At 41.4% G+C, this 23,045-nt stretch overlaps 1 protein-coding gene across 2 annotated transcripts; it reads left to right on the top strand.

The window, feature by feature from the left end:
• LOC121300824 (amyloid-beta A4 precursor protein-binding family A member 3-like) lies at positions 1–17,641 on the top strand. 2 transcript variants are annotated; one of them, XM_041229716.1, is made up of 11 exons: positions 1–104; positions 3,308–4,457; positions 5,569–5,599; positions 6,964–7,109; positions 11,555–11,641; positions 12,756–12,944; positions 13,095–13,274; positions 13,713–13,925; positions 15,702–15,821; positions 16,907–17,047; positions 17,228–17,641. In XM_041229716.1, the coding sequence occupies exons 2-11, from the start codon at positions 3,348–3,350 to the stop codon at positions 17,297–17,299; spliced, it is 2,289 nt and encodes a 762-aa protein (XP_041085650.1). In that variant the 5' UTR covers positions 1–104; positions 3,308–3,347; the 3' UTR covers positions 17,300–17,641. The 2 variants fall into 2 exon arrangements, with proteins under 2 accessions (XP_041085650.1, XP_041085651.1); XM_041229717.1 differs by lacking the exon at positions 1–104 and adding an exon at positions 128–368.
• The last annotated feature ends 5,404 nt before the right edge of the window (positions 17,642–23,045 follow it).

Below are 23,045 nucleotides of genomic sequence, written 5' to 3'. Positions count from 1 at the left end.
GACAAGTGACGCATGCGATTGGTCACGTCACGACCGAAGATGGCAGAGGTTTGGAGCAAGGAAGAAATACTTACAAGTCGTGTAACAATGTAGCGAGTGTTGCAGTTAAGTAATGTTATAAACATTTGTAACTTTACAATGTAAACGGTGTTGTGTTTACATTTGTGAAAATTGTAGGTGTCAAACGTATTAAATTGGAAATACTTTTTTTTTTTGAAAGTTTATATAGCGATAAACATGACCGACTGAGCAGGTTTAAAGTTCATAGTATACGTGACATTTAAAATGGGTTGACTTTTCAGAAATAATCACTGTTGGCGATTAAGAGAAAGCAGACTACATTGGACGAGCACCAGTCATTTCATTTGGTGGCTATATATATATATATATATAATATATATATATATATATATATATATATATATATATATATATATATAAAGTTTGCTAAAAGTAAGAGTATATTTATAGGATGATTTAAAGTTACGTTAATTAGTCATGTTCATCAATGCATGCCTGATTTCTTGCTGACACGAAACAATGTTTATACCTGTACACAGATAGCTAGAATTAAAGTATATTATTAGTCCAGGCATTGCTGTATGTTTCATTGTAATTGAGTATGTTATCATTATGATCTGTAAGCCAGATGCATGGCCCGGCAGAAGTTCTATCACAAGCTATTGTTTTTGTTGAAAGTAAATTCAGATAGTATCAGGGCTTTCTAATTAAGTTAATGCAAGTCATTTTTAGACTCTATTGCATTGCAGTTTCAGCTAGTGGCCCTATCTGAGATATGCTCGAGTCTTAATTTCTGTTCCTGAGTTTTTACTTGTTAAGTATTTGTCATATGTTTTGTATTGAATATTTTTTTGATGTGTATGCAGAATAGATGTAACAGCTCAATTACATTAGTGTGCTCTCCTCCTAGTATATAGGAGTGCGTGAGTAACAGGGCAGGGTAATGTAACTTGACTAAGACGGATAAGATTGCAACACCAGCCATGTCTTTGAAACTCTGGAATTAGTTCCATAGTTTAACTTCTGGTTATTTCACTTAAGCAGCTTATATTCCTTTTTAATGTTTCTTTTTTTTTTTTTTTTTTTTTTCCTGAGTCTGTTTTTATGACTAAAATACTGTTGAATAAATTAATGTAACAACTGTCTAGAACAGTTTCAGGAATATCAAACTTTATTTTATTCATAAAAACAGACTTTGAAAGAAGAAACATGCTTTTAAATAATTCATGAATTAAAACTGGATAGAGTGTGGTATCTCCAATGTGTCAGACTGGCTCAGTGTATGTGTTATGTGTAGGTGTAATTTAGCTTATATATATATCACACACACACAGTACTGTGCAAAAGTTTTAGGCAGGTGTGAAAAAATGCTGTAAAGTAAGAATGCTTTCAAACACAGAGATGTTAATAGTTTATATTTATCAATTAACAAAATGCAAAGTGAGTGAACAGAAGAAAAATCTACATCAAATCCATATTTGGTGTGACCACCCTTTGCCTTCAAAACAGCATCAATTCTTCTAGGTACATTTGCACACAGTTTGTGAAGGAACTCGACGGGTTGGTTGGCCCAAACATCTTGGAGAACTAACCACAGTTCTTCTGTGGATTTAGGTAGCCTTTGTTGGTTCTCTCTCTACATGTAATCCCAGACAGACTCGTTTAGATCAGGGCTCTGTGGGGGCCATACCTTCACTTCCAGGACTCCTTGTTCTTCTTTACGCTGAAGATAGTTCTTAATGACTTACGCTGTATGTTTGGGGTCGTTGTCATACTGCAGAATAAATTTGGGGCCAATCAGATGCCTCCCTGATGGTATAGCATGATGGATAAGTATCTGCCTGTACTCAACATTGAGGAGACCATTAATTCTGGCCAAATCCCCAACTCCTTTTGCAGAAATGCAGCCCCAAATTGCAAGGAACCTCCACCATGCTTCACTGTTTCCTGCAGACACTCATTCGTGTACCGCTCTCCAGCCCTTCAGCAAACAAACTACCTTCTGCTACAGACAAATATTTCAAATTTTGACTCTTCAGTCCAGAGCACCTGCTGACATTTTTCTGCACCCCAGTTCCTGTGTTTTCATGCATAGTTGAGTCGCTTGGCCTTGTTTCCACGTCGGAGGTATGGCTTTTTGGCCGCAAGTCTTCCATGAAGGCCACTTCTGACCAGACTTCTCCAGACAGTGGATGGGTGTACCAGGGTCCCACTGTTTTCTGCCAATTCTAAGCTGATGGCACTGCTGGACATCTTCCGATTGTGAAGGGAAGTAAGCATGATGTGTCTTTCATCTGCTGCAGTAAGTTTTCTTGGCCGACCACTGCGTCTACGGTCCTCAACGTTGCCTGTTTCTTTGTGCTTCTTCAAAAGAGCTTGGACAGCACATCTGGAAACCCCTGTCTGCCTTGAAATTTCTGCCTGGGAGAGACCTTGCTGATGCAGTATAACTACCTTGTGTCTTGTTGCTGTGCTCAGTCTTGCCATGGTGTATGACTTTTGACAGTAAACTGTCTTCAGCAACCTCACCTTGTTAGCTGCGTTTGGCTGTTCCTCACCCAGTTTTATTCCTCATACACAGCTGTTTCTGTTTCAGTTAATGATTGTGTTTCAACCTACGTATTGAATTGATGATCATTAGCACCTGTTTGGTATAATTGTTTAATCATATACCTGACTATATGCCTACAAAATCCCTGACTTTGTGCAAGTGTACCTAGAAGAATTCATGCTGTTTTGAAGGCAAAGGGCGGTCACATCAAATATGGATTTGATTTAGATTTTTCTTCTGTTCACTCACTTTGCATTTTGTTAATTGATAAATATAATCTATTAACATCTCTGTGTTTGAAAGCATTCTTACTTTACAGCATTTTTTCACACCTGCCTAAAACTTTTGCACAGTACTGTATGTGTGTGTGTGTGTGTGTGTATATATATGTGTGTTTGTATATATATATATATACACACAGCTCTGGAAAAAATTAAGAGACCACTGCAAAATGTAACAATGTAATACATTTTTTCCAGAGCTGTGTATGTATGTGTATGTGTGTGTGTATATGTGTGTGTGTGTGTGTGTGTGTGTGTGTGTGTAGATATATATATATATATATATATATATATATATATATATATATATATATATATATATATATATATATGACACACACACACACACACACATACATTTTGGTCAGTATCTTGGAGACATCCCACCCAACACCAAAACACAATCCTCCTGTGTGTCATAACCTCACAGCTGTTTGAAATGTTCTGCCCATAGACTCCCACAGTGTTAGGACCCTTGTGAATGGAAGCGTGTGATGGATCTTCACTTGGATGGCTTCCTTGCACAGGGCATTGTAGCCCCAGACACCATGGTGGACGAGTATCAATGTGAAATAATAGCCGGTCGCAACCTGGGGCTAGGAAGCCAACCCCCGGAAGAGGAAGCCAGAACTGATGAAACAGGCTCCCCCCTCCCTGAAACTTCACCCCCAGCAGCAGAGGAGAGCTCTGCACGCAGCTTGCGCAATAACCTGTGTAACCCGGCCGGGGATGCAGAAGAATCAGACTCCTTCAGTCTCATTGAGCCCCCTCCTTTGGACTGGAGTGAGTCTGGAAGCCTGGATTCCTCCACTGACAGTGTGGGCTGCTCTGTCCTTGAGGCAGACAGGGGTGGCATCTCCCTTAAGGCTGAAATGGATTTACTGCCAGATCAATTTAGCCAGCTGGAGCCACTCCCGGACCTTGGGTTGGACCTGTCTGGCACTGTGGCCACAGATCTCCACAGAGGCGGATTACAGCAGAGCAATGATGAACAAGAGGACAGGTTGGCAGGCTGTGAAGAGGAATTGGATACTAGTGGGGATTATAAGCTAGAAGATGAAGACCACAGCCAGATCCAGGTGCTTCTAGCCAGGCTCCAAACATACAGCCAGCCCCCAGCGACTCGTTCCCTCTCCCACTTCCCCAGCGTGGGGGAACGGGTCGACTCTGCTGTAGAGGACTTGGTTTCAAGCGTAGCGCTGAGCGGGAGGCTTGAAGCAAGAGACTGCAATCCACAGAGAGACAGGAACAGCGGGCTGCTCTTCTCTGAGGCAAACCAGAGAGACCTGTTGAACCTCTTGGATGATGGTGGGCTGGAGGAGGAGAGAGTGGCGAGAGAGGAGCGAGCCCCTCCTCCAGCACAGTACAAGGCACAGGGCAGCGAGGTGGACTCTGTGGTGAGCATCACTTATGGCGAGGCGGATGGGGGATTTGGAGAGAGGCATGAAAAGAACTCTCTTGGGCATGGCCAACCGGCTGGAGCAGAGGTCAGCATGTACCCCTGCAGCCCTGAGGAACTGCTGGAGCCAGTTTGGATGAAAACGGGCAACTCCTCGATGCCAGAGGAAGAGCAGCAGCAGCAGCAAGCACAGGCTGAGGAGACTGTGAGTGTCTCTCCTTTTCAGTGCATGATAACGAGAGGCAGTCCAAACCTATGGGAAATTTGAAGTAGCTATCTGGGGAGTGTTTTGCAGTGCATCTTATGTGTTTAGTATTTGTATTAAAAATGGCTTAGAAAAATGTAAATCAAGTAAATATAATCATATCAAAAAATGTATGGGTTAAGAACTTCCAATTTAATATGTCAACCATTTTTGTAGGTAAAATCTTTAGAAACGGACATAACTCCCATCTTGACCGAATTGACTCCTGCTTTTTGGAAGGCGACAAAACATCTGTTAATTTAACAAAACTAGGACCGAACAGCTAAATTACATATTTTGGGTCACTTTAGCAGTCTTTTTATAATGATTGTGAAGTAGCTGCAAACATATTGTGAATCTGTGGAACATTGTGAATTCCGTGGGAGCCTGCAAATTCCGCGATTTCCAAGGAATCCTGGTATCCAGATTTGGATTGCCTCTAGTGATAACCAGCACAGTAATGTTGTATCAGAAAAATTAGCTTTACCAGAGTTCCCCTGCAAAACTCTGCAGCAGTTTGATGTAAGAAATCCCACATTTGTTCTGTGTGGTATTTCTTGCTGATGTGTTTATTATTGCCACTGGCGGCAGAGTGTTGCAGGGGAACAGGTTAATGCAGGTGTGGCCAGCTCTGGTCGTGGAGAGCCGTAGAGTCTTCTGGTTTTCGTTCCACCTGAGTTCTCAATGACTTAATTGAACCCATTATTTTCTTAATTGGTCATTAGCCATTGATGGTGTAAAAAAAACTTAAAAAAAAAAAACTGCAGGATTGCGGCTCTCCAGGACCAGGTTTGGCCACCGCTGGGTTAAAGGTTACACTCTGAGAAACTTTGAGAAAATACATGTTTGATTGAGGGCACTGGTTGCTTCTGTGCTTTTAAAACTAAATTTGATTCAGAGCTGCTCTACACAAGTAGAATTCATTGAGATAGCTGTGGTATTTCAGACCAGAGTACTTACCTACAAATATTTTGTAGGTAAGTACTCCTGTTTCCTGTCCAACTTTTTCTTCAACATAGTAACCTTAAACTTCTACGCACTTATTAATAGTATGTTTACCTTTTGATTTCAGAGTAGCAAGAACTGTCCAGCTTACAAGGAAGGTAAGCCAAAATATACTGGGTCTGTTTATGTCTCGCTTACCTTAAGACTGTTTTTCCCTTTATTTGTCCCAGGCAAGATTGGCACTCTGTAGCTTTGAGATGAGCAAAGCTAATGAGACTCGTCACACCAGGGCAGGAATCTATGAGAAGTTATACATGACTTCAAAATGCTCCGTCAGAACTCAAATGGAAAACTTCAGTTGGAGAAGGCACAAGACTAAAAGACTAAGCGTGTGTTCATCTTCACCCCCACCGAGTCAGCGCGGGGGTGGTGGTGGTGGTGAGCTGAGCCTAAAAAAATAATTGGACACGACTAAATTGGGGAGAAAATAAAAAGTAATAATTGGCGACGACCAAATTAAAAAAAAAAATATATATTTTTAGGAGTTTAGAGGTGTATTTAAAAAAATAAGATAACATAAAGCACAGAGACTTGTGCTTGTTGATATATCTGGAGCACTGTTTATCTCCAGAGCCAGAGAGATAAGATTTTTAATTTTATTTTTAGAAATGTTTGGTTACAAACACCACGTGAACATCGTTTCAGATGAAATTATCGGAAATTGTGAGAATCTTGGTTTTACTGGGTTTTTTTTGTTTTGTTTTTACTTTGATAAATAATTTTTTATAATTTAAAATGCTGCCTCCAAGTCATTGGAGGGTGACGTGTGATTACTTCCAAAATTAAATGAGACGGCGTGAGCTTGCTAATCATACAATGTTTACATGTGAAGGTGAGCCCCAAACCTTTGTGTTTGTGGAACACGTATTTGTTTCAATGCATTAAGGGACTTTGGGCTAAAACTGTATTGTGTATTGAATTCAATGAGTTACACACTGTATTCTATAAAGCTGTTCCATCAATAACTTACAGATCATGTTACCAGCATTTTGTTTGACATATTTTGATTTCCTCCTGGCTTTGTTTTGTACACAACAGGTAAAGGTTGTGACCATTCACAGTAATTTGTTTATGTTAAAACAGCACATAACAGTAATAGTATATAGGTCCTAACTGGACACAGTCAATGAAGTTGTTTTAAAATAATTGTTTGTTGTATAATCAATGTTGGGTTTTTTTGCACACTTAATTCTCTTATCAGATTCTTGGCTTAATAGAAATATTAAACCTGCCTAACCTGTAAATGATGTTAGTTATAAAAGTAGAATTATTTGGTTGGGTTAAATAGTCATGATAGTTCCATTCTTGTCAGCTCAAGTTACAGTATGTAAAATGTTTTTAAGTCACTGCGCTGCTCACATTTCCAGATGGTTTGGAGTCTGTCTGAAGATTTTACACAGTCTGCTATTCTGAGTTGCTCTTTGCTCAGTGTTTTTCCCTCTCTCTCTCTGTCTGTCCACAGTGCCTGGTCCCTGTGACCCAGAGGATCTGCTGGATGGAGTGATCTTTGGGGCAAAATATCTGGGCTCCACCCGACTCCTCTCCGTTAAGAACCCCTCTACCAGCACCCGCATGGCACAGGCTCAGGAAGCCGTTGACATGATTAAGGTACCGCACCCTCGAAGTCCCTCTGGTCTGAGAGGCTTTAGGTAGTCCTCTGTTGAAACTTTCAATATTGATTTTGCAAGACTTGGTTCGATTGAAGTTTGAATTATTAGGACCATATTAATTGCCGTATTCCTTTGAATTTAAGATGCCCTCAGCTTGAGGGAAAAATAAAACATCAAGTAAAGATGCATTTACAAAGATGCATCCTCAATTATGCATATAAGAAAAAGGCGTATGGAGACAGTTCCTGATCTGTGCAGGCGGATACTGTTTGTTAGAACAGATTTTGATAAAGAAACGCTGAAATGTAAAGCTTCTCTTCAATAACGCTTCTTTGAAGATGTGCAGTTGGGCAGTCAATCACGTTCCTGTTTGTGCACTCGGGCAGTAGCGTTTTTGTTTGTGCACTCGGGCAGTCAATCATGTTCCTGTCAGTGTACTCGTGCAGTCGGTCGCGGTTTCGTTTGTGTACTCGGGCAGTAGTGTTTTCATTTGTGTACTCGGGCAGTAGTGTTTTCGTTTGTCTTTTCTCGGGCAGTCAATCACTAGAAAGGAAGGGGGGAGAAATCAACAAAAAAACAGAAGGGAGACCGCATCAAAACAAGAACAACAACTCAGGTAAGACAACCATTAAATGTATTTATCTAAATGCTAGAAGTATCAGAAACAAAATTCTAGAACTTGAAGCTACTGCACTAACAGGTAACTATGATGTGATAGGTGTTACTGAAACTTGGTTGTCTGAGAGTGATGGGGACGAATATAATATTTGTGGGTATACACTGTATAGGAAAGACAGGCAGGACAGAAGAGGAGGAGGGGTAGCGCTATACATAAGAAACAGTCTTGAAGCCCAGATGTTAAACCTGGACAAAGAAAATAAAACCGAATCAATATGGGTCAGAATAACGGACAAAAATTCAAAGGGCATAATAATAGGAGCATGCTATAGACCGCCAGATTCAGACGGTGAGCACAATAATCTGTTATACAATGACATTAGAAATGCATGTAGCAAAGGAGAAGCCATACTAATGGGGGATTTCAACTTCCCCCAAATAAAATGGGAAAACCCGATGGGTAGCACGAAGGATGAAATAGAAATGGTGGAAATGAAAAATGACTGCTTCCTAACACAATTTGTCAAGGCACCGACTAGAGGGGAGGCATGCCTTGATTTAGTCTTTTCAAATAGCGAAGATGGAATAACTAAAACAGAGGTCAGAGAACCACTGGGAAACTCAGACCACAACATGGTCTCATTTGAAGTGTTTTTTAAAACCCCAAAAGTAATGACTAAAGCTAAGGTTTACAATTTTAGAAAAGCAAACTATGAAGGTATGAAACAGAGACTAACAGAAGTAGATTGGAGTAAAATAGAGAAAACACCCACAGAAGAAGGATGGTTGTTCTTCAAAAATGTAGTACTAGAGGCGCAAAACAATTACATCCCTAAAGTAGACAAATCTAAATGTAAAACTAAATTGCCAAAATGGTTTAATAGATCAATTAAAAAAAATATTCAGTGAAAAAAGGCACTTTACAGCGCATTAAAAAAGGACCAAAAAGAAAGTACGCAGAAAGAGTCCACAGAACTGCAAACGCAAGTCAAAAAGGAAGTTAGAAAGGCCAAGAGAGAAATAGAAATGAACATTGCTAAGGGAGCTAAAACCAATTCCAAAATGTTTTTCCAATATTACAACAGCAAGCGAACATTCAAAGAGGAGATTAAATGTTTAAGAGATACAAATGGCAAAATCGTAGATGAAGAAAAAAAAATAGCAAATATATTAAATGATTACTTTTCACAAGTTGTTACAAAGGAAGATACTGACAACATGCCCCACATGTCACCCATTTCCTATCCAGTTTTAAATAACTTTAGCATAACTGAGGCAGAAGTGTTAAAGGGACTAGGAGCTCTTAAAATAAACAAATCCCCTGGGCCGGATGAGATCCTCCCAGTAGTACTCAAAGAAATGAAAGAAGTAATTTACAAACCACTAACCAAGATCATGCAGCAGTCTCTTGACACAGGGGTGGTACCGACAGACTGGAAAATTGCAAACGTAATACCGATCCACAAAAAGGGAAACAAAACTGAACCAGGTAACTACAGACCAGTAAGCCTGACTTCTATTATATGCAAACTTATGGAAACTATAATGGAAAATAACCTATATGGTAACAGGGTCCTGGGAGACAGTCAACATGGTTTTAGGAAAGGGAGATCGTGTCTAACTAACTTGCCTGATTTTTTTGAGGATGCAACGTTGATAATGGATAATTGCAAAGCATATGACATGGTTTATTTAGATTTCCAGAAAGCTTTTGACAAAGTCCCGCACAAAAGATTAATTCTCAAACTGAACGCAGTTGGAATTCAAGGAAACACATGTACATGGATTAGGGAGTGGTTAACATGTAGAAAACAGAAAGTACTGATTAGAGGAGAAACCTCAGAATGGAGTGTGGTAACCAGTGGTGTACCACAGGGATCAGTATTAGGTCCTTTGCTATTCCTAATCTACATTAATGATTTAGATTCTGGTATAGTAAGCAAACTTGTTAAATTTGCAGACGACACAAATGTAGGAGGAGTGGCAAACACTGTTGCAGCAGCAAAGGTCATTCAAAATGATCTAGACAAGATTCAGAACTGGGCAGACACATGGCAAATGACATTTAATAGAGAAAAGTGTAAGGTACTGCACGCAGGAAATAAAAATGTACGTTATAAATATCATATGGGAGATATTGAAATTGGAGAAAGAATCTATGAAAAAGACCTAGGAGTTTTTGTTGACTCAGAAATGTGTTCATCTAGACAATGTGGGGAAGCTATAAAAAAGGCTAACACGATGCTCGGATACATTGTGAAAAGTGTTGAATTTAAATCAAGGGAAGTAATGTTAAAACTGTACAATGCACTAGTAAGACCTCATCTTGAATATTGTGTGCAGTTCTGGTCACCTCGCTATAAAAAAGATATTGCTGCTCTAGAAAGAGTGCAAAGAAGAGCGACCAGAATTATTCCAGGCTTAAAAGGCATGTCATATGCAGACAGGCTAAAAGAATTGAATCTGTTCAGTCTTGAACAAAGAAGACTACGTGGCGACCTAATTCAAGCATTCAAAATTCTAAAAGGTATTGACAGTGTCGACCCAAGGGACTTTTTCAGCCTGAAAAAAGAAACAAGGACCAGGGGTCACAAATGGAGATTAGACAAAGGGGCATTCAGAACAGAAAATAGGAGGCACTTTTTTACGCAGAGAATTGTGAGGGTCTGGAATCAACTCCCCAGTAATGTTGTTGAAGCTGACACCCTGGGATCCTTCAAGAAGCTGCTTGATGATATTTTGGGATCAATAAGCTACTAACAACCAAACGAGCAAGATGGGCCGAATGGCCTCCACTCGTTTGTAAACTTTCTTATGTTCTTATGTTTCTGTTTGTGTACTCGGGCAGTAGCGTTTTCGTTTCTTTTCTCTGGCAGTCCTGTTTGTGTGCTCGGGCAGCCGGTCGCGTTCCTGTTTGTGTGCTCGGGCAGCCGGTCGCGTTCCTGTTTGTGTGCTCGGGCAGCCGGTCGCGTTCCTGTTTGTGTGCTCGGGCAGCCGGTCGCGTTCCTGTTTGTGTGCTCGGGCAGCCGGTCGCGTTCCTGTTTGTGTGCTCGGGCAGCCGGTCGCGTTCCTGTTTGTGTGCTCGGGCAGCCGGTCGCGTTCCTGTTTGTGTGCTCGGGCAGCCGGTCGCGTTCCTGTTTGTGTGCTCGGGCAGCCGGTCGCGTTCCTGTTTGTGTGCTCGGGCAGCCGATCGCGTTCCTGTTTGTGTACTCGGGCAGTAGCGTTTTTGTTTCTTTTCTCTGGCAGTCAATCACGTTCCTGTTTGTGTACTTGGGCAGTCAGTCACGTTCCTGTTTGTGTACTCGGGCAGTCGATCACGTTCCTGTTTGTGTACTAGGGCAGTAGCGTTTTTGTTTTGTCTTTTCTTGGGCAGTCGGTCACGTTCCTGTTTGTGTACTCGGGCAGCCAATCACGTTCCTGTTTGTGTACTTGGGCAATCATGTCTTTTATTTGTACATGCATCACTATACTCGAATTGATGGTGCAGGCTATTTGTGAGAAGAAAACATTGGTTTAAAAAGTGCGTCTTCATTTGGAAGGAATACAGTAAATTAATATCGTACGTAATTCATGGTTTTTCAACCCAGTAAGCAGCTTATCTGGAGCGCTGACTAAAACATTAATATGGATGAGACTACATGCACACAACATTATGTGTTTATAAATAAACTTACACTAGCTAACCGCTACTTTGAAATGCACATCTCTGATAATGGTTAAGGAAAAAAATGTAAACATTTAACACCTGAAGAACATTTAAACTCTAAACTGTTGTCCTCCTGCTGGGTCTCTGTGAGACTGATTTGGGGTGTTTTGAATTCCTAGGCTCCTGAGGGAGAGTCCCAGCCGATGACAGAGGTGGATCTCTTCATTTCCACCAAGAGGATCAAGGTGCTCAGCGCGGATACGCAGGTAAAGATCGCTGGGCAAAACAGCCCTGGCAATAGCTGTTAGAAAAGCCACTGGGAAGTGAAATTCTATACCTGTGTAGGAGCATAACAAAACAAAACGTTCCTCACTATACATAACACTTACCTTGCAAGTTGGGCCAGTGTTAGGAAAGTGTGAAGCGTTTTCGAGTGAGGTACAGTACCTGCTTCTGTATCCCCCGGTTCTGACCCGCTTGCCACATCTGAAGCAGCACTTTTGTTGATCCTGTTTTTTGTGTTAATCCCACACAAAACTTGCCATTTTAGAAACTGTCTCGCAAATTCTGGGAAGGTGGTAAATCGGTGGGAGGCAAAACACACTGTGACTGCAAAGTCAATACTATACAGATCTCGATCTGAGAAGCATGAACCCTTTCCGGTCCATTTATTCAGCGCCTGTCAGGCACGTCGGGTCCAATTTATTTTCACACGCGTTGTTTATTTTACACTCGCTGTTTAAATTTTTTTTTCCCCAAGTAAAACTACAAAGACATCAGTACTGCATCTCCACCCAAGCTCCACCCCTTGTTCGCTGTATTTTTCACATACCTCTTTATAGACGTGCATACTGATAAGTCCTCTCCTGATTACTCGTTTTATCACCAAACTCCTCAATAATGCAATCCAAGTCATTATTGTATTACTATAACATCTCAAAGAGCTCTGCAAACGTCTGCTATTCTTTGAGCTCTGGATGCAGAAGCAGCTACCTCCTTTGTTTATGTCTGCTTGTCTCTGTATGGCTCAGCTTCCAAGGTTATTGCTCACACGCCCCTTTCTTTTCGGTTTCATTCGGCTCCTATTGGTCTCTTTCAACCATTAAATGGTTTTCTCAGCTTTTTCTGGAGAAAAAAAACAACTAGAGACCTGTGCTTTACGTCTTTTTGATGATGTCGGACAAGGTCCGATATTGGACTGGAAAAGGACAGTCGTAATGTCGGACCTGGTCCGACGATGAACCGCAAAGGATTAACTATATATGTAATAAGAAATAAAGATTAGTTGATCCACGTTGAGCTGTTTAACAGATGAACTATGAGCTCTAAAGCCTGTGTCAAGAGTGCAATAGTGAACATGTGCTGTTTCTCCGGGCTCAGGAGGCCATGATGGACCACTCTTTGCAGTCGATCTCTTACATTGCCGATATCGGCAGCATCCTGGTCCTGATGGCTCGCAGGAAGCTGCCAGGCCGGCGCGCTGCAGAGGGAGATGGGGAGAGGGAAGCATCCTGCTCACCAGCCCAGAAGAAGTGCTGCATGATCTGCCACGCGTTCCACTCCGAGGACGTGAGTACCGGTTTTAAAATGAAACTGCATCTCTGCTGTAATACGTATTTCTTGTACATGTGCATGTGCAAAAATGAAGGATGTGTGTGAAACCTTCGGCCTGTTGTTTTCTGAGAGTCCTTCCCTCTGATTTTGGCTCATCTCTGGCAGGCTCAGCTCATGGCTCAGGCAATTGGCCAGGCGTTCAGCGTTGCCTATCAGCAGTTCCTGCAGGTGAACGGCATCAAGCCCAGCGAGCTGCAGCCTAGCGAGTACAGCGACTACCTGGGGACTCAGGAGCTCTACAACGGGGACCTGGTGCACTTCTCCCGCTCTGAGAACATCCGCCAGGTGAGGCCACTCCACCCCGCAGTACCAGGCACCACATAGGGGCTGAAAGCACTCTGAATGAGAGCGAGCATGGTCCCCAGTGTGCCACTGGCTCTGCCCTCCCCACAGGACCTGTTTCCACACTCCATTCTACAGCAGTATTTACTGTTTACTGATGTGGCGGTGTCTGTCACTGACTTTCTAGTTTAACAGTTCTTTAATGATGGATTAAATCAAGTTTCAAATACATAGTGAATGGTTCCATGCAGGTTTAAGCATGTATACAATGTTTCATTTAATCCATTAAAACACAGTTTTGTGACTAGGTCCCAATGTGAAAGAGTGCCGACTGTCAACCCTAAATGTAATGGTGTGTAGTATTAAGCTCTTTCCCCGCGCCCTGGCCCGGAAGCATTGTGCTGTATGTAACCCCTCCCTCCCTGTGCCTCTGTCCTGCAGGTGTGCATTGAGAAAACTCGTGGGGAGATCCTAGGCCTGGCCATCGTGGAGTCTGGGTGGGGTTCCATACTGCCCACAGTGGTAGTAGCTAACCTCCTCCACGGGGGGGCAGCAGAGCGCTGTGGGGAGCTCAGTATCGGGGACCGAGTTATGTCTGTCAACGGCACTAGCCTGGTGGGGCTGCCCATCACCACCTGCCAGAGCATCATCAGGGTGAGTTTACCCCAGCACTGCCTCTGTCAGCATAGCCACTCGAAGTGACTGGAAGCGTTAAGCTTACCATTACCCTGCTGAAATAACAGGTGCAATCCAACACATGCATGTACATGTTATTATACATAGCAATATATATTGACATTGAGAACTGTTACTTACATTGTTAAAAAGCTAGAAGACTTTTTTCTTGGATTCTGCATAGGCTGTGCTACTGGGTAGCGAGCAACAGGGGGCTACAAACAGGGCACCAGGGGGGTTAATCGATCAACGAAGGTTTAATTGAAGTTGGTAAAATAAAAGCCATGGCGGTCAGTAGTTGATTCATTCAAGCAAATGTGTTTTGCTGTGAAAGTATAATACTAGATTTTTTTAATGACTTCAACGGTGTTAATTGGTAAAACATTTAAACTTAAAGAATAAAACTGTTTAATATTTAAACTTGCTTGTTACCCATCATAACAAGTCTTCCAGTATGTGTTGTAAAATGTGTAGCCCAGCGCTGTTTAACCTTTTTGGCTGAGAAATCACATCGATGGCCAGAAACAAAACAAGAATTTACAAAGGAAAAACATTTGTTTTAACTGGACCTCCCGTCGCTTCTGTGTTCTTTGCTCTTTAAACCGGTTACATGGTTAAAATATTGTTTTTGGACTTTGACTTTCTTCTAACAAAAACTACCTGCCTTGTCATTGCGAGCCATAATGTGGAGCACACTGACCATGGCTCAAGGGCGTCCCGCTGTGAACTGTAACACCCCGAGCGGGGCTCTTACAGGGGTAGAGGTCTAGTAAAGAACACCCCGAGCGGGGCTCTTACAGGGGTAGAGGTCTAGTAAAGAACACTCCGAGCGGAGCTCTTACAGGGGTAGAGGTCTAGTAAAGAACACTCCGAGCGGAGCTCTTACAGGGGTAGAGGTCTAGTAAAGACAGTGAAATCCAGTTAGCAGTAGAGAATTCGCATGCATAGTGTTGTACTGCCAGATAGTATAGATACAGTTAACCCAAGACACGACTTCAAATTTAGCACAGAGAGAACAAGAAGAGAGCATAAGTGGAAGCTGAGTAAAAATAAGTTTAGAACACTTTTTTAAACAGAGTGTTATAAATTTATGGAATAGCCTACTAGACAAAGTACGATATAGAACACTGGGAACATAAAGGTTCTGTACTTTTTCAATTATGTCCCCCAGAAGGGGAGAATGGTGTGCTAACAAGGGGCAAACCTTGATGGGCTGAATGGCCTTTTCTCATTCCCAAACTTTTGTTGTGTTCTTATGAGTCGGTCCTTTTAGCTCGATTGACACTGGGGTACATGTACGTACTCCTCTGGCTTCCAAGCTATCGGAGACAGTGGTTTTCTAGGGGCATTGCAGAACATAGCTTGAAAACTAAACTATAAAGTGTTGGCTAGATCTGGGTTTAGCATGCTTAGTGAGTGCAAATAAAATCCTAGTTTAGTGTCAAATAGAACATGCTTGTGGAAGCATTGCAACATTTTAATACTAGTTTGTGTTTATATTTACATGCGTAGTAAAGGCAAAAAAAACCAACCGATATTCAAAGAGGAATCCGAGACAGTGACCACCCCCAACAAAACATGCACGACTCTCACAGGGTCAATAGCAATACAGAAAATGAACAGAGTTTGCTTTAAAAAAAAAATGCAGTGCGGAATAGGCAGTGGGATGTGTGTGTGGGTTTTTATTTTTAATATAAAAGATTCAGTTGTATTGTAAAAGATGTTTAAATATGTTGGAATTTATTTATTTTTAAGGATCTGAAGAACCAGACAGAGGTGAAGCTCAGCATTGTGCACTGCCCCCCTGTTACCATGGCGATCATCAAACGGCCGGACCCCAAGTACCAATTGGGTTTCAGTGTCGAGGATGGAATTGTGAGTCAGCCTGGGGTGAAAGAGTCACCTCTCCCACTCTCTGACCACCTTCTTTCTGCAGTCCTGTGAAGTACATGATGGTGTTTCTGCACCATGCTCTGGAAACATCTGCTTATAAATCTGTTTTTCACTGTCTGCCAACTAGAGAGAAATAGTTTAGTTTCTTGTAGTATTTCTGCATGTGTTACAATGTGAGTGTTTTACAGTATACGTTGATACGTCATATGTAGGGAGTCTCTTACTGTTATAACAGATTTCATCTTGTGCAAAAGCTTCTCAAACTGCAAAATGATGTCTATAGTATTAAGACACCCTACACAAAACACGAACTCTATAAAACGCTAAAGTGGAAAATTATTATGTCATTGCCGACCATGACTGGGGGTTCCTAGGGGGTGGTACACAACTGGTTGAGCGCCGCCCAGGTAGGGAGGGCTTATGTCAGCAAGGCAATAATAACTGGGCATTCCACATTGGGGAGAAAACCGGGGTAAAAAAAAATGGAACATTGTACTACTTTTACTTTAGAACGCTGCTGTATTTTCTGTGGATCTGCAGCTCTGGCCAAAAGTTTTGCATCACCTAGAATTTTAGGATTGAGACCAATTTAAAAAAAACAAAACAAAAAAAACTATCAAAACATAGGTACATAATTTAGTTTTTTTTTTTTTATTTAACTTCGTGTAATCAAAGAAAAGCCAAAATGATAACACAAGTGTCTACCGGAAGTAAATAGTATTTACAGTAACAGTATTTCATGTTAAAATTCGGAATGTCAGATTTTTCTATTTGTCATTTTTTGTTAATGATATGGAAAACTACAAAGCGGTATGTAATTTAATGTTAATGTAACATTATTCAGCAGGTTTCATTCGACTTTATGAAGCAAAACTTGTTAATTTTATAGCGATGCAAAACTTTTGGCCACAGCTATATACACAGGATGAGATGTGCTGGAGAGAGAAATCCATTTGGTTCAATATACATGATTTATAATTACTGAAAAATACATCTAATGGAGCCTGTTTTTTTCCTTAAGGTCAAATACCTAGAAGGCTTCTCCTGACCCTCTGCTCTCTCCCCAGATCTGCAGTCTGATGCGGGGTGGCATTGCGGAGCGAGGCGGGATTCGTGTGGGGCATCGCATTATTGAGATCAACGAGCAGAGCGTGGTTGCCACACCGCACGAGAAAATCATCCATATCCTGACCCATGCTGTGGGAGAGGTGAGTAATCCTGCAATCCTCACTGGGGTTAACAGTCAAAATTGAAATCAAACTGATCTCGATCTGCAGCTGATGGAAATAAGCGAGTCAATCCTAGGGGCAGATGGGAACATAGTATCAACTCTGGTGCATCTTACCTTTGCCCGACACGTGTAACCCTGGCCTCTGTCTCTGTTCCAGATCCACTTGAAGACCATGCCAGCCTCTACCTACCGCCTCCTCACAGGTCAGGAGCAGCCTCTGTTTCTGTGAAGGCCCCCAGAAGCTGATGCAGGCGTAGGGAGCAACACAGCCCAGAGGGAAGAGCCCAACACTGGCATGAATTCTCACCTATGTCCCCTGCACATTCAAGCAGGGTACTCCATTGTGCCTTCTGCTGTAACCTCATCACGTTAAGTGCTGGCTGTTAGGCTGCGGGATATTGCATGGGAATATCCTCATTTATTTCATGCACTGAACTTGTCTTTGCATCTTTTTTTTCTGTCTATTCCTCCAAAGGCACCAGACTGTGAACCTGCCAGCAGTACTTGTTGAGAGATGTATGGAGCTCATCCATGCTGTAGTATTGCACTCTCTTCATGCTATTAAAGGAATTATTAATCGATCCTACACATTCTGCTAAACTGTCGGTGGTACTCAATCTGGTTTCCAGAAGCAATGTCCAATTCAAACTTCTTATGTGTAATATTTGAGAATGTACACCAATGTCAAATGTTTCTATTTCTTTAGGTTTAAACACTTATATCCTCTTCATTGAAGTGATTTGAAAAATGTCTTTTCTTCACAACAGTCCCCCGATAGAATTTTGCAGTGTTGTGCTTGAGTTATCCGATGCAAAGCACAGTTTGCTGTCTGTGGAAAACCAACTAAAAGAACACAGAATGAGCGGCAGCAAAAAGCCCATCGGGATCGCCTTGAGTTTGGATTATCCCCCACACTGTGGTTCTTTGGCAGGACATTGATGGAATGGGATAAGTGGGGCTTGCCTGTCTCCTCACACCAGATTCAAACCAAATCACATGTTTGTTTAACGGGTAATAGCCAAGGCATCAAATACCATATCCTAACAATAGCACAGCAACTTTCTCCCATGTATATCAATTTGTTGTGTTTCTTCAGAGAAAGAAGTTAGTGTTGTGGCAGGCTAAATGAACTTAAAGAAAGACAGTCGAATTTCTTACTGAAGGCTTTCAGTGGGTTTGAAATGTTTGTCTTTGGTAGAAGATACCGTTAAAATGCAAATAATCTAACATGTTTAGCACATATACTGTTAGTGTCTTTGTTTTATAAAACCTTTTTCTCAACTTTTGTCTCAACTTGACAACACATTGACCTCTATCATAGGATCTTCTTCTAACTTTCTTAACGGGATGGTACTCCTACGGGATGGTTATATATATATATATATATATATATATATATATATATATATATATATATATATTATATATATTCTATAGATATAGGATTTCGTCATAACGCTGCAAATAAAATAATTAAATACTGATGTGAATTTTTGTGTGTGTAATATTTTAGTATATCTGTTTTGCCAATGCTTTAGGTTTGATAAGAAGTACAATTTTACCTAATTTTAATTCCTGCCACGTAGTACTGGTCCACTTGTTCTGAGTTTGCCTACTAATGATTTGTTATTTTGGGGGAGTGGGGAGAACATCAGTGTTGCAGTGAGGTACCTGGCTGCCGCCACTGCAGCGACTTGGATTACTTCAATAACAAAACAGCCAAAAACAAACTGCACTTGACTAAGAAAATCAAATTGCTTGGACAGAAACTGTGCATGAATCCCAGCATTGCCAATAGAGCGTATTACACACCATGGCCTTATAGTGCAGATACCATCTAAAACATCAAGTGTTTTTTTTTTTAAACATTACAGTCTAAATTACAGTCTTAAACCTTAATGCATTAGAATTTAGCAAACACACTGGGTGAAAATCAGCTTGTATCTCACACAGCCCTTTATACTATATATTTGTTTTATAATATATAAACAGTACAGGGAATTTTAATATGATGTCATTTCCATGTGATGCAATGAAATTTTGGATGGCGTCATCACGTCAAGGTCTATTTCTTATTATGCATGTGTTTTATATATAATTCACAATAATGAGTTGAGCTAAATACCTCAGAAGTGTGTCTAGAATAAGTACCACATAATGGTAATCTTCTCTGAGTGGGAAGTGGAGTGATGTGTCCGATTACGATCTGGGGTAGAGAATATTCTTTCAGAAAGAGGAACAGGTTTTACATCTGGTTGGTCAGTTTGCTAAAAATAATAAAAAAGCAGAATTCTGACTTGTGTTCCAGCTTTAGAAACACATGACTGTAAGCAAGCTTAGAATAACAGTGCTGTAATAACAATGACTATATACAGTATATACTGCAGCACAGACACGAACATTAATAATTTAATACAAAGTCCCCAAGTCTAACAACTTAGTCTAAATTGACAGTATTATTAATAAAGCTGATGGCAATGTAAAGTCACCCTCAATATTAAGACCACTGTGTATTCAGGAATAAAGCTGCCATCTGCAGTCCCAAACTTAACAAGTCACTGTTAAATGACCTCTCTAGTAAGACCACCATTTTCTAAACTGCCAGCCATTTTTTACACTGAACAAAAATATAAACGCAACATGCAACAATTTCAAAGATTTTACTGAGTTACAGTTCATATAAGGAAATCAGTCAATTGAAGTAAATTCATTAGGCCCCAATCTATGGATTTCACATGACTGTGAATACAGATATGCATCTGTTGGTCACAGACACCTTAAAAAAAAAAAAAGGTAGGGGCGTGGATCAGAAAACCAGTCAGTATCTGGTGTGATCACCATTTGCCTCATGCAGCGCGACACATCTCCTTCGCATAGAGTTGATCAGGCTGTTGATTGTGGCATGTGGAATGTTATCCCACTCCTCTTCAATGGCTGTGTGAAGTTACTGGATATTGGCGGGAACTGGAACACGCTGTCATACACGTTGATCCAGAGCATCCCAAACATGCTCAATGGGTGACATGTCTGGTGAGTATGCAGGCCATGGAAGAACGGGGACATTTTCAGCTTCCAGGAATTGTGTACAGATCCTTGTGACATGGGGCCGTGCATTATCATGCTGAAACATGAGGTGATGGTGGCAGATAAATGGTACGACAATCGGCCTCAGGATTTCGTCACGGTATCTCTGTGCATTCAAATTGCCATCGATAAAGTGCAATTGTGTTTGTTATCCGTAGCTTATGCCTGCCCATGCCATAACACCACCGCCACCATGGGGCACTCTGTTCATGACATTGACATCAGCAAACTGATCCCCAACACAATGCTATACACGCTGTCTGCCATCTTCCCAGTACAGTTGAAACCAGTATTCATCCATGAAGAGCACACTTCTCCAGCGTGCCAGCGGCCATCAAAGGTGAGCATCTGCCCAGTGAAGTTGATTACGACGTCGAACTGCAGTCAGGTCAAGACCCTGGTGAGGACGAATAGCACGCAGATGAGCTTCCCTGAGACGGTTTCTGACAGTTTGTGCAGAAATTCTTTGGTTGTGCAAACCCACAGTATCATCAGCTGTCTGGGTGGCTGGTCACAGACAATCCCGCAGGTGAAGAAGCCGGGTGTGGAGGTCCTGGGCTGGTGTGGTTACACGTGGTCTGCGGTTGTGAGGCCAGTTGGATGTACTGCCAAATTCTCTAAAACAACGTTGGAGGCGGCTTATGGTAGAGAAATGAACATTCAATTCTCTGGCAACAGCTCTGGTGGATGCCAATTGCACGCTCCCTCAAAACTTGAGACATCTGTGGCATTGTGTTGTGTGACAAAACTGCACATTTTAGAGTGGCCTTTTATTGTCCCCAGCACAAGGTGCACCTGTGTAATGATCATGCTGTTTAATCAGCTTCTAGATATGCTACACCTGTCAGGTGGATGGATTATCTTGGCAAAGAAGAAATGCTCACTAACAAAGATGTAAACAAATTTGTGCATAAAATTTGATAGAAATAAGCTTTTTGTGCATATGGAAAACTTCTGGGATCTTTCAGCTCATGAAACACTTTATATGTTGCGTTTATATTTTTGTTCAGTGTATATAACTCTGAAAACTTGGATTCAACATGATGTAACTCATTGTATCATAAACTAAAACAGTAAATGCAACATTTTGCATCCAGGAAACACAATCATCAACATCTAAAATGGTTACCCAGATGCTGAATTGATTATAAACAATATAGTGGCAATTCTAAACTCTGAAGACACCAACAAAATGGTTTGCCTCAGAAGAACCCTGCTGATGTATTGAGCTACAGCAAAGGAACCTGGCCCTTGTTATCAGAGGTTACATCACACTATGTCCCTTACAACAGGAACTGAATCAAATACCACAGCTATTTCATCATTACCTCATTGCCGAGGAGTGCTGAGTAAATGCTTCTTTACAAAGCGCTGTATCCAAGGCAACAGGGATAGGTTGGTTGCCTCTGACTGGCGGGTTCCAACCTGATTTCCACCCAGGTTAACACACCTCACTCGCAAACACGTGCTTCCTGTTCCTCTGTTCTGTGTCTAGCCAGGTGTAGGATTGAAAGGATTTCTTGCTGTATATGGTGACCCAGGGAACGGGAGGGTGGTGTTGATCTTATATGTAATGTGTGCAGGGTGCACAGGACCATCTATAGCACAGTGTCCCTTTAAAGAAGGTTTTAAATTCTTACATCCTAAACCGCACCCCTGATGGGGATCAGATCCCACGTGCAGGTGATGAAGTGGAGGCGCCTGTTCACTTTACATATTTCTCCATATATCTGGAGAACCTAGATATATCCAATTTGTCATGAAACTTGGTATTAACATTATTTAGCATACATTATTGAGAATATTAGATTCTGGCGCTATAGAGGGGTGTCTATCTGTCCATACAATGGTCCCCTAGATTATGTCAACAGTGTTAATGCAAGGCTAATTCCCAAGTGCTGTCAAATGCACCGAAGAAATTCAGCTGTAGCTTGTCCCAATGTGGTAGAGTGTAAGGGCTCTCCTACTATTAATCAGGGCGTTCATAATACTGACATCAGCATAATTCCCTCTTGAATGGAAATACTGTAGTCTTTGAGCCACAATGTAATTGAGTTCAATAAGCTTAGATGCACATTACAATAGGTTGATCATGTCAAGTGATACTAGAGAAATATTTGCTTAGAATAACTGTCTTATAGGGAAAAAACAAAACTGGATATGGAGTGAATTTACCTTTCCTATACTACTAAAGTGCAGGTATTGTGGAAGGAGCTAATGTAGGAGAAGTAGATCTTTGAAATACAATGCTGTTCTTGGTTCCTGATCACTTATGGCAGTTTCACAGACCCAGATCCTGGACTAGTGTTAGTGCTAACACTGCTGACTGCAATGTAATTGAATTCAGTGAGCTAAGATGCCCATTACTGACCGTGTTTACATATGTCTGTACCCTTATTCAACTTGTAGGACTCTTCACAAGCAGACACACTGGTTGAGAACAATTTAGACCACACAAAATATTAAACATTAAATATCTTTGAAAATGTAGAAGCAGGAAAGAGGAAGGAAGGAGGGGGTGACAAAGAGACGCTGTGGTCAGACAACCACTATCTCAGTTTGGCTTGAATTGAATTTCAGACCATTAAAGACCAATGAGATTGTCATCTGGTCGCAGGGTTCATCTTCTGTGGTTGCTTTTAAAGAAGAAAAAAAACTAAACTAAACTAGAACCAAAACTGCACTGTTAATAGTCTGAGGGAGTGCTAATTAGGGTTTTAAAATCCTAACCTCTTCGTAGCAAGCAAGCACAACTCCTCTCACCTTCAGCAAGCAAGCAAGAACCACAGTCCCTCTCACCATCCCCAAGCAAGCACCACAGTCCCTCTCACCATCCCCAAGCAAGCACCACAACTCCTCTCACCATCCCCAAGCAAGCACCACAGTCCCTT

The sequence above is a fragment of the Polyodon spathula genome, chromosome 26 (assembly GCF_017654505.1).
Source record: "Polyodon spathula isolate WHYD16114869_AA chromosome 26, ASM1765450v1, whole genome shotgun sequence".
Taxonomy (NCBI): domain Eukaryota; kingdom Metazoa; phylum Chordata; class Actinopteri; order Acipenseriformes; family Polyodontidae; genus Polyodon; species Polyodon spathula.
This window is presented reverse-complemented; position numbering and strand designations above follow the sequence as displayed.